The sequence below is a fragment of the Haliotis rufescens genome, unplaced genomic scaffold (assembly GCF_023055435.1).
Source record: "Haliotis rufescens isolate VD_foot unplaced genomic scaffold, xgHalRufe1.0.p SCAF_22, whole genome shotgun sequence".
Classification (NCBI taxonomy): domain Eukaryota; kingdom Metazoa; phylum Mollusca; class Gastropoda; order Lepetellida; family Haliotidae; genus Haliotis; species Haliotis rufescens.
Genome location: NW_025963913.1, coordinates 13,504,116 through 13,518,827, shown reverse-complemented (window position 1 = coordinate 13,518,827; position 14,712 = coordinate 13,504,116). Strand labels below are relative to the sequence as shown.

The following is a 14,712-nucleotide window of genomic DNA, read 5'->3' as shown; positions in this document are numbered from 1 at the left end:
AAATTGTTTCAGATCTGGTAAAAAACATAACTTTGCATTAAATCTTATTCAATGTCACATGAACTTTTGTTGTTCAGTATAGATCTTTGTATTGTCTCCATGATTTAACAGATACGCGATGTTGCACTACAGAGTGGACGCGTCCTTACTGAGCAAACATCAATCAATAAAAAAAACCCCTTTTAAAGACCAGCGCGATTAAGACTACGCAATGTTCAGGCTAAATGTTTCCATCTATACATAATATGGGTTAATGGCAATAAAAAAAACCGTTAACGTTACTCGCAGTAATGTAAACCTCGTGCTTAATGGAATTACGTCATGGCTATAGATTTGTGTTTACACGGAACTGTCCAGACTCGACAGCCAGTGTGAGTAGTCAACAAGGAGCAGGGTTGTTTGATAAACTCGGGTAATTTACACCAGGAATACTCTGGTAAAACGATCGAAAGAGTGTGGAGTTTTTAATCACAGCAGCCGCCGTCGTGTATTTATGTAGCGGCCATAACATTTCCGAGTCCCGTGATGGGATTCGAACCACGGCCCTTCTGATCAGAGGTCGGACGCCTTGTCCACATGACCAAAGAAGTTAACCCCGACAGCAAGCTGACAAAGTAAGGATGTCATTTGTGGGATGACTTCACGACCTACATTTATACGTGAGACCTGCATCACTTCGGGCTTTCCTCCCATATTGGAGGACACGGCGCGATGTAACTGGAATACAGTTAAAAGCGGCGTTGAACCCAACTCACTCACTCACTCACTTATACATGTGTATACTACATGAAACCGTGTTTTCTTAATGATATATTGAAATAACGACAAATAGGAACTTATTTTGTAAAAAGTGAGTTGTGGCTATTCAAGAATGTGGAATTATAGAACTTATGTAACGTCATGATGTCGATAATCCAATACAGGTTAACATAAAACTGAATACAGGTTAAGATATCAACAGAAATTCCTGAATATTTAAATAGTAGGCCAAAGACAAAGTATATTTATATTTATATTAGCGGTTCCCTGCATCTCAAATATATGTCGAGTGATGAGTCGCGTCCCGCGGCCTTGAAGTAATTGCCATGCAGTATGTTTCCGCCTTGGTCTAAGCCCCAACTCAGTAAATGCCCGACGTTACGTTGTCCCAGGCCAGGCGGCCGGCGCGGGTTGGTTGCCTACTTACTGTTACTTACGGCACTTATTTTGACAAATTGGCCGTAAACCTTCCAAGGACAAGAACCGAAATGAAGAAAACCATAAACATCTACAACATGTACAAGCAAATGTCATCTTCGTGACCAAAAGCTATACGTTTGGGGAAGTGTGTCTTCAAAGATAACTTATATTCTTGCGTTTATGTACAGTAACGCATCAAATAGAAGTTAAAATGTGGAAACATACAGTTTGATTGTCTATGCCGAACTGTGAATATTTTTAGAAACATGGTCTTCGTGCTGCAGGGCGCGTCAATATTTACCGAAGTGAAGAAACAATTAATGTTGCTTCAAAGCGGAAAATGTATTTCCTGTTAGTAATTTTAGACAAAAATACTTTATTTAACTTAAATCAGGTGAGGTCAAGTGTGCTTTGAAAGTGGAAGTTAAAAATACGAAGTTCGCAGGGTCGAATGTTGAATTGGTACTTGCATAAATTAGAAGCAAAAAAAGTTCCTTTGGCGTCAAATATAATTACTGGTTCTCCCTTCTGTCACCCCAAGCACCCAAGCACTCCCCCCACCCTATCTATCTCTGTCTAATCCTGTTACCGCCGTGGCAGTCGACCACTATCACTTTGAGCGAGAATCACGCATTTTCCTGTAAACTGTTGTATGAGGCGGTGCAGGAACTGGGTCTACATTCAGGCCGTGATAGTAGGTTACTGGCCACTCAGGTCTTAAATGTTGGTTGAAGACAAGCCATACAATACCAGAGAGAGTAAGAAGAATATAGTCAATGAGCGCACATTAATCAAGTTTGTTTCTTCTCGATATTTTTGGGCTGATTTTATACGCAGTTACGTAAAATCGTACAGAAAGTGGAAATTATGTTGATAGGACGTGTTCGGAGAACATTACTGAACCCCTATGTAACCATATCCCGAAGCAAGCGTATCTACTAGCCTATACCAAAGTGCTTGGATCGATGCTCATGATATCAATCACTGGATTGTCTAGATCTGGTCCAGACTCTATTATTTACGGACCGCCGTCATATCGCTGGAATATTGCTGAGTACTGCGTTGAACGACAAACAAACAAAGCCTAATCCATTCGTTTGATTAAACAAATTTAAATATTTGGAATAATATGCACCGTTTAACAAGACAACCTGAGACATGTTATGTTAGTTATCGTTGAGTTAACATATTTATACACATCGTTGTCAAACCGCGGCCGTCCTGCAGACTGATTTGAGATGCCTAATACTGTGTATATTAAAACGCACTTAGTATTAAAAGCAAATTGCTTGAGACATATTTACTCCTGGTAACATACTTCAACAATAATCACTTCTGAACACACAAGACCCTGAAATGGGGAATCCGTCGACCACACAGGAAGTCTCTCTAATATTGGTGCTATCTCCCCAAATTGTATGAGCAGCCCACACGCTAGTCTATTATATGTTAGTTTAGTCTTTGACACGCCCCCATTTCCCCATCTAATCTACCAGCACGTGACAAAATAAGTCACATGCACATGTACCTGGCCATTAGGTGTGTTTTTCCACCTGCCTTTCATTACCTGTCTAATGGAACAGCCATAAATCGCTCCCGCGTCTATCGTCGAAATAACACATGGTCAGTCTCTTGTAGCTACCGGTAGATCATATTTCGTTTTAACAAACAATCTAAATAAGCAAACGGTCTTCGACCTTTTCATTTTCAACTTTAAGGATGTGTCTCCACTGTATGTAGGTCGATTTAACCAGATAACGATGATATAAATAATCAACGCCATCACGAGAGCATGTCGGCAGCAAATGGCATTCGGATGTTGAACAAAAGTCTTCATCGGAATAACCAAAAGTGCTATCCAGAAAGTCTAACATCTGATGGAAAACGCACCAGGAACAACGTGTCTCTTGAAGATCTAGCTCTGTTTGAAGTTGATTCAGAAAGGTTCTTACAACGATTTTTTTAATCCTGAAAGTGGTAGAGCGTCCACCCGGGGAGCGGAAGGTCGGGGGTTCGATCTCCAGCCGGGTCATACTAAAAGACGTTAAAAGATGGTACTTGTTGTTACCCTGCCTGGTGCTCTGCATTAAAGGACTTAAACCAGGACTGGTCGGCTCGGAGTCAGTATACTGTGTCTAAGTGGGGTATTCGTGTTAAACTGCAGCATAGTATCTCAGTGGGCTAGCACTATAAAGTCCAGACTAGTACAACCACACACACACACACACACACACACACACACACACACACACACGTGCATGCACGTCGCTATGTAAGTGCAATAATCATGGACGAGACGTTACACGCAATTTCACCACATCTTCATGGAACGATTTGTGTCAATATTGATGAAAGCTGGGTTCAACAATTCCAAACAACTAAAAAAACAAAACAGTGGAAACATTTGACATCATCACCACTAAGGATGACAGGGAATGTCCCATCAGCTGCAATGGTGACGCTCGTGTCCTGGGGTGTCCAAAGGCCAGACAGACAATAAACGAAGCATGTCTTTCAGCACCCACCTTATTCTCCTGATCTGACTTTGTCAGACTTCCATCTGTCCCCAAACATAATGAAAGATCTAGCCGATTGAATGATGTCGTAGTACCTGTAGAGAACGTTTTCAACAGCCAAGAGAAGGACTTAGGATACTGGGATAAACTTCCTCAAATAACGTTGGCTAACGTGTATCAATATGGTTATGTTGAAAAATAGATAATTATGATGCATTGAGGTCACGTCTTTCTAGGTGAGAATCAGCACAGATCAATCCCCCTCGTTGAAATCTAGGGATGTATAGACATATATGTCCGACTTCACGAGTGGGTGTCCAATTACAACACCAGTCGGTGGCAGTCGTGACTTGTAACAAGACGACTCAGAATCAGCCGTGGTCGAGTGTCTGCTCGTTATTCCGTGGCCGGTGATCTGTCGGTCTCGATGTCTCACATCCCGCATGTGGTAGTATAGAACAGTTTTACATTAGTGTAGTACCATATTTGGGAACACCTCTGAAATGAAATTTAAACTTCCACAATTGTTATTTGAATAAGAGGAAGTGGAACCTGCGGGGAGCTGTAATATGATAGAAGCAAATAAGAAAGAGCATGTGTGTTATTCTTGTACTTCCAAAGAATTATCCCTACTGTCTCCGTCAGGAATTACAGTAAAACAAATTTGAAATTATCCTGCAAGGTGTAGGCTGGGGACGCTTACTGGGTCCTTCATTTAAAACTTAAACTGACATATATAGAGCATCAGAGTAATACAGCTAGAACACTCTGGCAGGTACATGTGATATATGGCGTGGACGCATCTGTCAAGATTGCCAGAGCCGCCATAAAATCATAATTTGCTTCGACACTAAATGAAATATTTCACTCTGAATCCATTCAATGAGGAATATTTACTTTTTGCTTCCTGTTATCACAACCTCTGAAGTGGATCTAACACTTCGACTCCCGCCAGTGCTTGTCGTAAGACCCGACTAATGTGGATTGGTTGCTTACAATGTGAGATCTAACTGCTAGACGGTGATCATACTGTCACCCACTGGTCTGTGTATATAAAAGCCTTCAATAATAATAATAATAATCATCATCATCATCATCATAATCATAATAGTAATGCTTTATTTATATTGTTGTTATTATTTTTACCGTATTCGACGAAACAAGCGCCCAGGGCCCTCTAGAAATTAGAAATAGGGGGCTCTTATTAGAATAGTATTTAGGTGGGGGAAAAAAGAGTTGAAAGATAAATTTCGTGGTTTATGCTGACAGCCTGAAATGTTTATATACGACGAGTGCGTATTATAAAAGGAAAAAATGCTTGTCTTGTGTACATTGATCAATCGGAAGGGGTGCTAATTGGGATTGTTCACTAGCCAATATACAAACAATATACAAATGTATTGCCAAATACCGCCGTGGGCGCTTATTAGAGCGGGGCGCTTATTACCTTGTTTTTTTTTTATAAATGCTGTAGTCAAACGGCACATGAAGATAACTAGTGTAGTAAAGTAGCATTGCATAAAGTGGGACCCGTGAAGGTCCGGGTTAGTATAAGTCTACAGCAACCCATGTTTGCCGTGAAAGGCGACTAAGCCTGCGTAAGAGGCGACCAACGGGATCGGGTGATCCTGCACGCTGACTTGGTTGATGCATGTCACCGATGCCAATTGCGTGGATCGATACACATGATATTAATCACTGGATTGTCTGGTCCAGACTTGATTATTTACAGACAACCGTCATATAGCTGGAATATTGCTAAGTGCGGCGTTAAACAACAAACCAAACCAAAAGCATAAAGTGGGGAAATACATCCCCTGTATTGTCGTACTTCCAACCGTACGATATTAGCTTGATGTGGAAGGAAAGCCCCACGTGATGCAGGTTTTAGACGTTTTCCACATTGTGGAAACTCATCAGCTTGATTTTTGGTGTTGACAAACCTAGAAACATAATCAGGACGAACTTGAAACTTGAAATTGGCTTGATGTTAGTTAACGGTGCGTGTCACAGATTACAGATCTCCAATACATCATACGGGCGGAGGAACAGCGTTCCTCACACAGGGCTGCACATGGCTACCACTTCATTCTACGTCTCTATAATCTAGCCTCTTGTTACCCACTCTCAACTGTAACAGACTAACAAGCCTATAGTTCACAATTTCTTGTTACCGATACATTCTTGAGCGCAAGCGGAGATTGGCGAACGTAAGTACAGGGTTAAAGGTGAACCACGGGGAGTGTTAGTGCTGTATGGATTAGCCACGGGCAGACAACCGTGTAATACACAGCCGGGCTTTCACTCTAAAGTTTAACTGAAGTGCGTTTCTACTTACCTGATTGTCGAATTACCTGTTTGTAAAGAGAAGATGATTGATTTACAACTCCTGGTGCGTTAACTACCCTTTAGCATCCCGGCGATAAGAAGTGTAAGTGTAATTATTTCGCTAAAGGTTGTGTATGTTTGTATTAAGTCAGAATATACGTAGAAATGAAAAGTAAACATTTCTTGACTTCTTCACAGTAATTCGAGTTTAACAGTCGAATGATTCCATCCAGCTGTGTTGTAACGGGCTATCATGGGGAGATGCATTAACAAAGTTTAGCAGCATTATAGTAATCGTAAACATAATTGAAATAAAAGATCAGATACAATGCCAGTTAGCTATGGATTGGTCTCTACCATAGTCCTAGCATAACTGAAGTCCAAAGAGGAAGTTTTTACAGTTTTCGCCACGTTAACAATAATCCGCTCGTTGTATAGAGCAAACACTAAAAACAGCAGCAACTATGTCAAGTGTATAGAGAGTCGAACATACGTGTTTGACGTAACGCGTGATCGAATTAAACCAATGCCCACCAACTGGACACACCAAATCCATAAAGTATTTACAAAAGCATCCAACGACCTGAAAATTATTTTTTTTAAATTTCATCTTCATGACCGACGTACACTGTGTCAAAAGTTCTCATTTGGATTATTCAATTTGAATTCAAACATTCAAATCCACGAAGATGAGAGAAAGTCTACCTTTCACCCCACAGTTTAATGACAGGCGTACAGCGGGGTGTCACGCAGACGACACCTCTCATTAATTACGACCCTGAACTGTCCCGAGATGAGGTAGACATATTTGTGGTCCGGAGACGATGAGCACTGCGCCATCCATCTGAACCGTGCGTCAAGCAGCCAGACCGGATCGGGGGAGCTGGTGGATGGAGGAGGTGTCGGTAGACTTTCCGAGTCCTTCATCTTCAGGATTACTGATTCCATTGGGTAATGACCAAGCGTGATAGCGTGGAGACAGTGGTCGGTGCTGCTGTCGGAACTGTAGGAACGTTGTGCAACAGGAGTAATTTGGTCCTATTTTCTGATATTCCGATGTTTCTGTGCTGACAGGTATAAACCCAGAGGTTTGATGACCATACGGAATTCAGACATACACGGATAAAGCTGGACTGATGAAACGGGTTTCTTTGATATAGTTCTAATACTGTACAATACAACGCATGTGTGCTATTTAAATAATTGCGATGTAGGTATCCCAGTTTGCAGTGACCTTGGCGTGAGCTAGTACTGCTGACCAGTCAACACAGATGTCTCCTAAATCAACAGGGAGGAAACAGTACACCTGTGTCTGACGGCTCTCAACACGGGTATGTGGAGGAGGTGAGGGATCCCGGACAGGGGCAGGCCGGAAGGTAGCAACATCTACAGATGAGAATGTCAGACATGTTCAGATAAAGTGATTTGGTGTCAGAGAAATATATTGTCATGACGCCAGTGCAGACATTTACAGTACCGGCCACTGGTCAGACAAATGCTGATGGACAGGCGCGACAGAGTGACCATGCAGCGATGATACAAAAGTTAAAGTGTGACTATTTTTGCCATCCGGCATCGAGTAAGTATACCGCCATTCTAATAATTCCGGCCTTTTTTTCAAGAAGGCAGACGTCATGAACAACATTCCACATGATAGATCAGGAACTAGCTTACATTTGCTTATTCAGGCCACGGCTGGCACAGTGGTATAAGACGTCGTCATAGCAGAGTTGTCTCGCTTAGTCGTACCTGGATCCCCTTGTTGTTGGTTGGAATCTCCGATTCGCCCTGATTATGAACCTTGGTTTGTGATAAGTGGTGCGTCACGTGATATCACTGAAATGCGGTTCAAAGCAGGTAAAACCTCACTCACCCACTCGCTTCATTTACTACTGGACGTTAGTAGCTTCTTGTGTGAGGCTATATCTCTCATCACTATGCAGACATCTTCACTACCTTTCTGAAAACAATGCGCAATTATGTATTAATGTTTTTGGCAAACCATAGACAACTCATTAGTAGGCATTTCCGAAAGTCTTTGCGAAAAGACTGTCTTGAAACTGACCTTAATAGAAGACAAACTTAAAATGATATTGAAATATAAATCCGTACCTCGAGAGAATCATCAAATTAACTGAAAAATATAATATATAAACTCGTTGAGGCTACAATCTCTAAACTCATTGATATAACTATCTCTAAACTCACTGATATTACTATCTCTAAACTCAGTGATATTACTATCTCTAAACTCATTGATATAACAATCTCTAAACTCATTGATTCTACTATCTCTAAACTCATTGATATTACAATCTCTAAACTCATTGATATTACTATCTCTAAACTCATTAATACCACAACATCAAAACTAATTATTACTACAATCTTTAAAACTGAACACATTTAAAAATTAAATATCGTATTTGAGTTATGTGGCTTTTATATTTAGTGGACATTAAATTTATACACACAAATAAACAAACAAACACGCACAACCAACTCAACCCAAACTACATCCTCTCAATCAAACTTCGTTATATTAAGCCCTTCAACTACAACTGCAACTTTAAAGACACACCTGGGACACAGTTCGTAATTTCGTTAGGTCTCAGAAGCCAGCCAGACAAAAACTTAAAAACAAAACAAAACAGTTAAGCAAACGTGCCATTAACATATGATGTGTTACAGTAACCTTGCTTATAGGGCAATAAAGCAAGTTGAGACGGGGGTACGGGCGCTGGTACCACCATCCTGCCAGCCCTGGGCATACATGTAGACTTGACTGTTACAACGAATATAGGTGTTTTGGACGTAAACCGTCTATTAATGTTTAGGGTCGTGGTTAAGGAATGGGTTAATCATTAGTTAGGCTCAATGACAACCTTTATGGCAATGGCATGAAATTAAATACTAGCGAGTGGTGAAAAGTTAGTTACAAGGTTACTTGTGCTTTTCATGGAATTAAACACTTCTGTGTCGGTTAAACCGTGAGATCTATACCATGAGGGTATGGTTGTATGGGTGTTATCCACACCAGCTGTATAATTTTCATTAACCGTGTTGTGATATCCACACTATCATGTCATGGAGTAATTTGGGCGGGGTCATGCGTGTGGTGAAAACGACATCTCACATGATACTGCTGAAGGATTTATATTAACAAAACAGGCCAATAGCTTGTCGGGAATACCCATGTTTGTAAACTCTAGAAAACTCGTCAAGGAACAATTGGGCAACGACCAATATAAGGGAAGTTTGCTCCTGGAGTCAAAACGAGTCTTTTAGGAGATAAGACTGAAGCAGGATGGGAAATATATGGGTGTTATTCTGACAATCGGTGATCGATGAATCAACGACGAGCAGGACATGTTACGAGTGCACTGTGTGTTTAACTCGGGATTGCACAACCTCGGAAAACCTTTCTCAGGAAGTAGGAAGATTGTATATTAATTCAATCAAACGCTATTATACACCCGAAAACGTTTGTTTTCTAACGTAGACCCGGACTGATAAAACTCACACGTAAGACCCAGCGCCAAACTCAGAGACGATTTATATGTCGGTGTCAGAAGCATAAACATGGCGGGTATTTTGTAAATCGGGACACCATACGCAATGTGGCCAATCTGTTCTTCTGGATACTTAACTTACGAATTAGAGGATGAAGAATGTTTATGTCTGCTTCTTCCTCGGAAATGGTGGTTGAAGTCAGTTTATTATGTATGAGTCTGAAGCCAGAGACTGTTGACTAGGCAAACATATTCTTCCTAGTGGACTGGGGTGATCTGCACTGCTGAAAGTCCTGCCACCTGTAGCCACACGGACGGGATCACATTGGAGAATGGCTACCAGAGCTCATATAAACTGCCAATCCTAAACTTTGGAGTAGAATTTGTATATATCGACCTTCACAACTGGTTGAAGGTGTTACCTGTGCTTGTGTAGGCGTTGCTTGGAAATCTTTGCGGAAACGAAAGCAAATATGACAGAACACGTTTGGATATTTAATTGATAATAATACAATAGTTTATATCAGTTGTATGTGATCGTATCTACTACCTGTTGAAGTCTATGTAGAAAGCCTGCTCGTATGCTGACACTGGAAGTGTGGGTTCGTCAACCCAAATAATTGAGACGTCTGGTTGTCACCATACACTATGTGTTTCCGACTGAGGCGAGCGAAATCTCAAGGGAAGTTTGCACCAAACGCCACTGAGGATGGTTTGTAGACCTTTTTAATATTTATTAAATAAATGCTAAAATAACTATTTTAACATATTTAACATCCTATTTTCTTGACTGAAATTATGTTTTGTAAATGTTCACATTCCGTGTTTACTGCTAATTGTCAGCTGGTTTACAGGGGCTGGGAGCGCATATTACTTTAACTTCAGTCAGTATTTAAGATTGTCGTAAAATTCCAAAATTTGGGAAAAGGGCGGACAATTTACAGATGAACGAATAACATATTACAGTCGGATGGGAGCAAAGTGTCCTCAAGAGGTACAGCAGTATAATATACAATAGATGCTCTTTTCGATGTTTTTCGCATTCCAGTTTTTCAAATTACTGTAACTTGAGATAACGAGGCGAACAGTGTCGTGTTTCGTTATTAATACAACAGAGTATCCTTTCAAAATGTCTTCCTGTTGCTGCTTCTTCCTCGACAGTCAGGTGTTATTTTCAAGGGACATAACTCCGTCTATCCACATTTCCCGACGTTCATATGACTTGTGGTGTAACGGCTTGCTGAGGTAGTCAGATGATTCAGTACATGTTTATAACAACATTAGCTAGAAGGCGTTGCGTATCTGTATCGTACTATGATTTTGTCTCTCCATTTGTGGGTTGTTTTCCTAAACAATGAGTTATTTGTCATTGAGGAGGGAAAGACAGCCTTGTGGATAAGGCTTTAAATCGTCAAGCCGAAGATCCGTTTTTGATTTCCGAAAAGATTGTGTGGAGCCCATTTCTGGTATACCTCGCCGTGATAAAGCTGGAATATTGCGTAATAAAGGCGTAAAACCATACTTTATCATTGATAAGACAATTTGTTACAAAAACGTCTTACTCCTGGTTTTCTCCTGTGTGGAGATGTATCATGATAACCATAATATTAAACACTGTTACTTAAGTAGGCATAACTCTCACTTTGTCACATCTGAAACATTTACCGTAAATCCTTCAGTTGTCGTCATATCATTTACCATGTAGCTATTCAAGTCCTCCTTATATAGGGAAGTTGTTGTTTTAAGCCATTATTAAACTGACCGGCAATTGACCAAAGTTAATCGTTTTCTATTAACTTACAAGCTACAGGCGATCTTTGTAGAAGCCCATTTCACGCGACTTGTTGTCAATGCAGGCGCTATTGTATTCGCGCGGCTCTCGGAACCGGCCTTTACTCAAGACAGAGATCATATATCGGTATACGGTCTTGGCACTAGACAAGTGTTTGTTGAATTGGTGCATGTAAGTGTACGCCATACCGGTAATAAAGATTTCGCTTGGTGACCTCATCTTAACAGCCAATATTTTCAAATCCACGAGGTTAGTTAGACAGGACTATTCTGACAAGACGAATTTCCTAATGTACAAATGATGAAATGTGGTGCACCATCCGAACTGCCAGAAGAGTTTTACACAATCCCGTCTCCCCCATCAGCGCCGAGTGACCACAGGTCTGGGTCGAGATGAGCTGTAACAGATGCAGGTACTGCTGTCATTCTGGCCGTCTGAGCAGTCGGCAATCTCCACGTGGAGGTTGTGCCGAGCAGACGACCGCTGTAATCAATAAACTCCATAAACTGCCCAGCACCAACAACAGGGCGGTAGGAGCAAAGATCGTCTGGCTATTGTGATAAAATAACGCTTGTTAGATTTGTCAGCAAATGTTTGAAGTCTCTAATTACAAGTAGTATCATAACGAGAGCTCCTGTTTTACATATAGGACCAGAGGTCCGTTTGTTTGAGGGAAATACTATCGACATCTTCATCTGTGAAATCTAAAAAAACCCGGTTGTAGTATTTATAGAACACATATTGATTAGGTTGTCTGTTCGCTCATTCATTCAACTAAGATCCGCTGTCCTTATTGGTTCAAAACGTTAAGTATAATATTATGAATATTTCGTTCCCTTCTTTCATTCCTTTGCCAAATTGTTACACGTCGGGGCCCGCGGGACTGAGTAATCCCTGTATTTACTGGATCGGGTCTTCTGCCCGAGGCCTGCACATTGTGAGGGAATTACCTGGAACTAATACCTACGTCAAACCTTGACATTGCGTGAAAGAACAAAAGAGACTGTCGGGTATTATACTTAAGAAGAAGTCTGATTCGTAATTATCTTTTTGTGGTTCAAAGGTTATTACAAAACGTAAACTTTGTTACCCACACTGGAGTCCACAGTTCCAATCTGTGTGTACGTGCGTCTCATGTATGTGACGTTTTATGACCAGACTGTGACGTGCTTACATCGATGTCTATAGAGGGACATATACGGCCTGCTATGTTTACTAATGACAATATGAAATGGATGATCACTTTATTCTGACAATTGTAGAGAAGTTTCGGTGTATCCAAAAAGTTAAGTGCAAGGTCTTGTATGAGGTTGTCGGTGGCAGTAGTCTGCATCTTGCATCCATATATATTACTGTAGCTTTTGTTATTCGTCCTTCACTGATAACACACAAGCACCGCGGCCTACTACAGTGCGAAATATCGCTTCTTTAATCAACATTATAACTGGCTTAAACACGCCATGAAACCATTATATATAGACATAAGCCACTTTTAGTATGTTCTTTTAATTGCAGACATCATAGACACGACTTCCGTTTTCAAAGGTATAAAATTAGGAGATAAACCTACTGTGTTTTGAAATTTGATGTAGTCCCACTGTAGAGTAGATGCCTCTTATTTTAATTTGGAATAAAGCATTCATCAATATCATTTGTTAAAGGCTTGTTACCAAGTTTTAGTACTGGTTTCAGAGACTCCTTTCCTCATTTCGTGGCTTCGCAACAACACCTACAAAGAGGGAAGAGCTTTCTTGTTCCATTTTTCTGATAACTAAATACAAATTGTAGTTTTACGCCCGCCCACTTCCTTTAGCTCTCAAATAAACATTGTCCGTAATTTACCCAATCCTGTTCGGCATGCTTCAGCTGCAAATGTTAACTGTGCAACCCCGTTACGCCATGCTGTAGAGGTTGTGAAATACCAAAGCGTATTAGTGGGTAATCCGAGGTCGCGTCTGGCCATGTCACAAAGTCTCACGTTTGTGCCCCCAGGACCAGGTCTGGCATCTTACGCGGCCATTCATTCAATAGTGGCGAGAGCAGGTACTCCACGGCGGGGCGGACGACCGTATGTTGTGAATGTGGGGGTGTCACATTTTAATGTTCATTGATGAACTTTGTGGATACACACGGTGTACTTTTGGAAACAGTTGGCCCTTTTTAGAACAGACAGTGTCCAGGTGAAGTCTCTGATCGCCACGCTTGCAGGCTGCGTGTTGCCATGGCGTGTACAACGCTGCCGTGTCCGAGGTGTTGGTAGGTGATTTGGATGAGTTGTCTTGTGAGAAGTATGACATTGCCAGGTTCAAGATAACGTAATAGGAGCTATCACGAATACGAAAATGCAAAGTCTTCGCAACATTCTATTGTTGTACTCAATGGTTACGTTACTTCGCTGATCGATATGTGTTCTTTGATCAATGTATAAATTGCAGTAAAGAGCTATATAGTGCTATACGTATAGTTGAACGTATAGTTGTACGTTCAGATTCATATAAATAGCTTATACATATAGCTTTAAACTTAGTCAGTCGTCAGTGTTGAGTGGAGTTCGTTTGGTTTCACATCCACATGCTGAAGCGTTAACAGCTGAAATATTGCAGACGTAAATTTGAACTCACTCACTCAAGAGTAGAGCGTGTGGGGAATTCCCAGACTAAGACAAACCCAAACGTTGAATGCAGTCCGTCAACATAAACAATGTCATACAGATATGATCAGACATAAATCGTGTCAAGTTATGATGCCTCGTATGGTGGTATCAGATTCACGGGCGTTCGGTGGTCACCCTTGGGATTGTTCTGAAAAGAGTGCAATATTCGAGCTACATCACCGGCTCCGAGGAGTTCAACTGTAAACATGACATAGTCAAAGAATACCCGTGTATTTCAGGGGACACTGATGGGTTTCCACTACCGGCGTCTCCTAAGGACCTGCAGAAGTTTGATGAAGCTTACTTCGGAAAGTCTTTATCCTCAAGTTCAAAGGACAAGCGCAACCACGGTCAGAGGTCAAGGTCAATTCCCGAACTGTTATCGCTGAGCTCGAAATTACGATGTAAGTACATGTGTAAACATATTCTCTTTAGATTCTAATGTAATATTGTAGTCTTGGAAAAGCAGATGACAACTACCCATGCGTCAACACACAACACATAAATGCATTTAGAGACCCATTTAATAATTCGTTGAGGTTTGGCTGTGTGGGGTGGGGAGTGATGGGTGTGTGAGTTGCGTTTGCTGGGTTGGGATGGCACAGGAGGGTGACCAAATGACAGGTTCGTTGTACGTGGGGAGGATTAGTATACACTAATTTGGGCGGGGGGGGGGGGGGGGGGGGGTATAATGAAATGGGTCGTCATTTTGCTGTTAAAATGTTACTAATT

General features: G+C 41.2%; 1 protein-coding gene across 2 annotated transcripts in view; it reads left to right on the top strand.

Annotated features, from left to right (window-relative positions):
- The window catches only part of LOC124140104 (FYVE, RhoGEF and PH domain-containing protein 2-like), a 128,140-nt gene that overhangs the window by 19,120 nt on the left and 94,308 nt on the right, over window positions 1-14,712 (top strand). The window contains exons 1-2 of one of the 2 annotated variants that reach the window (XM_046507478.2): window positions 9,398-10,247; window positions 14,220-14,384. In XM_046507478.2, coding sequence (XP_046363434.1) covers window positions 10,184-10,247; window positions 14,220-14,384 — 229 coding nt within the window. In that variant the 5' untranslated portion in view covers window positions 9,398-10,183. Of the gene's footprint in view, window positions 1-9,397; window positions 10,248-14,219; window positions 14,385-14,712 lie in introns of those variants that run through there. The other variant, XM_046507477.2, reaches the window with a different exon arrangement.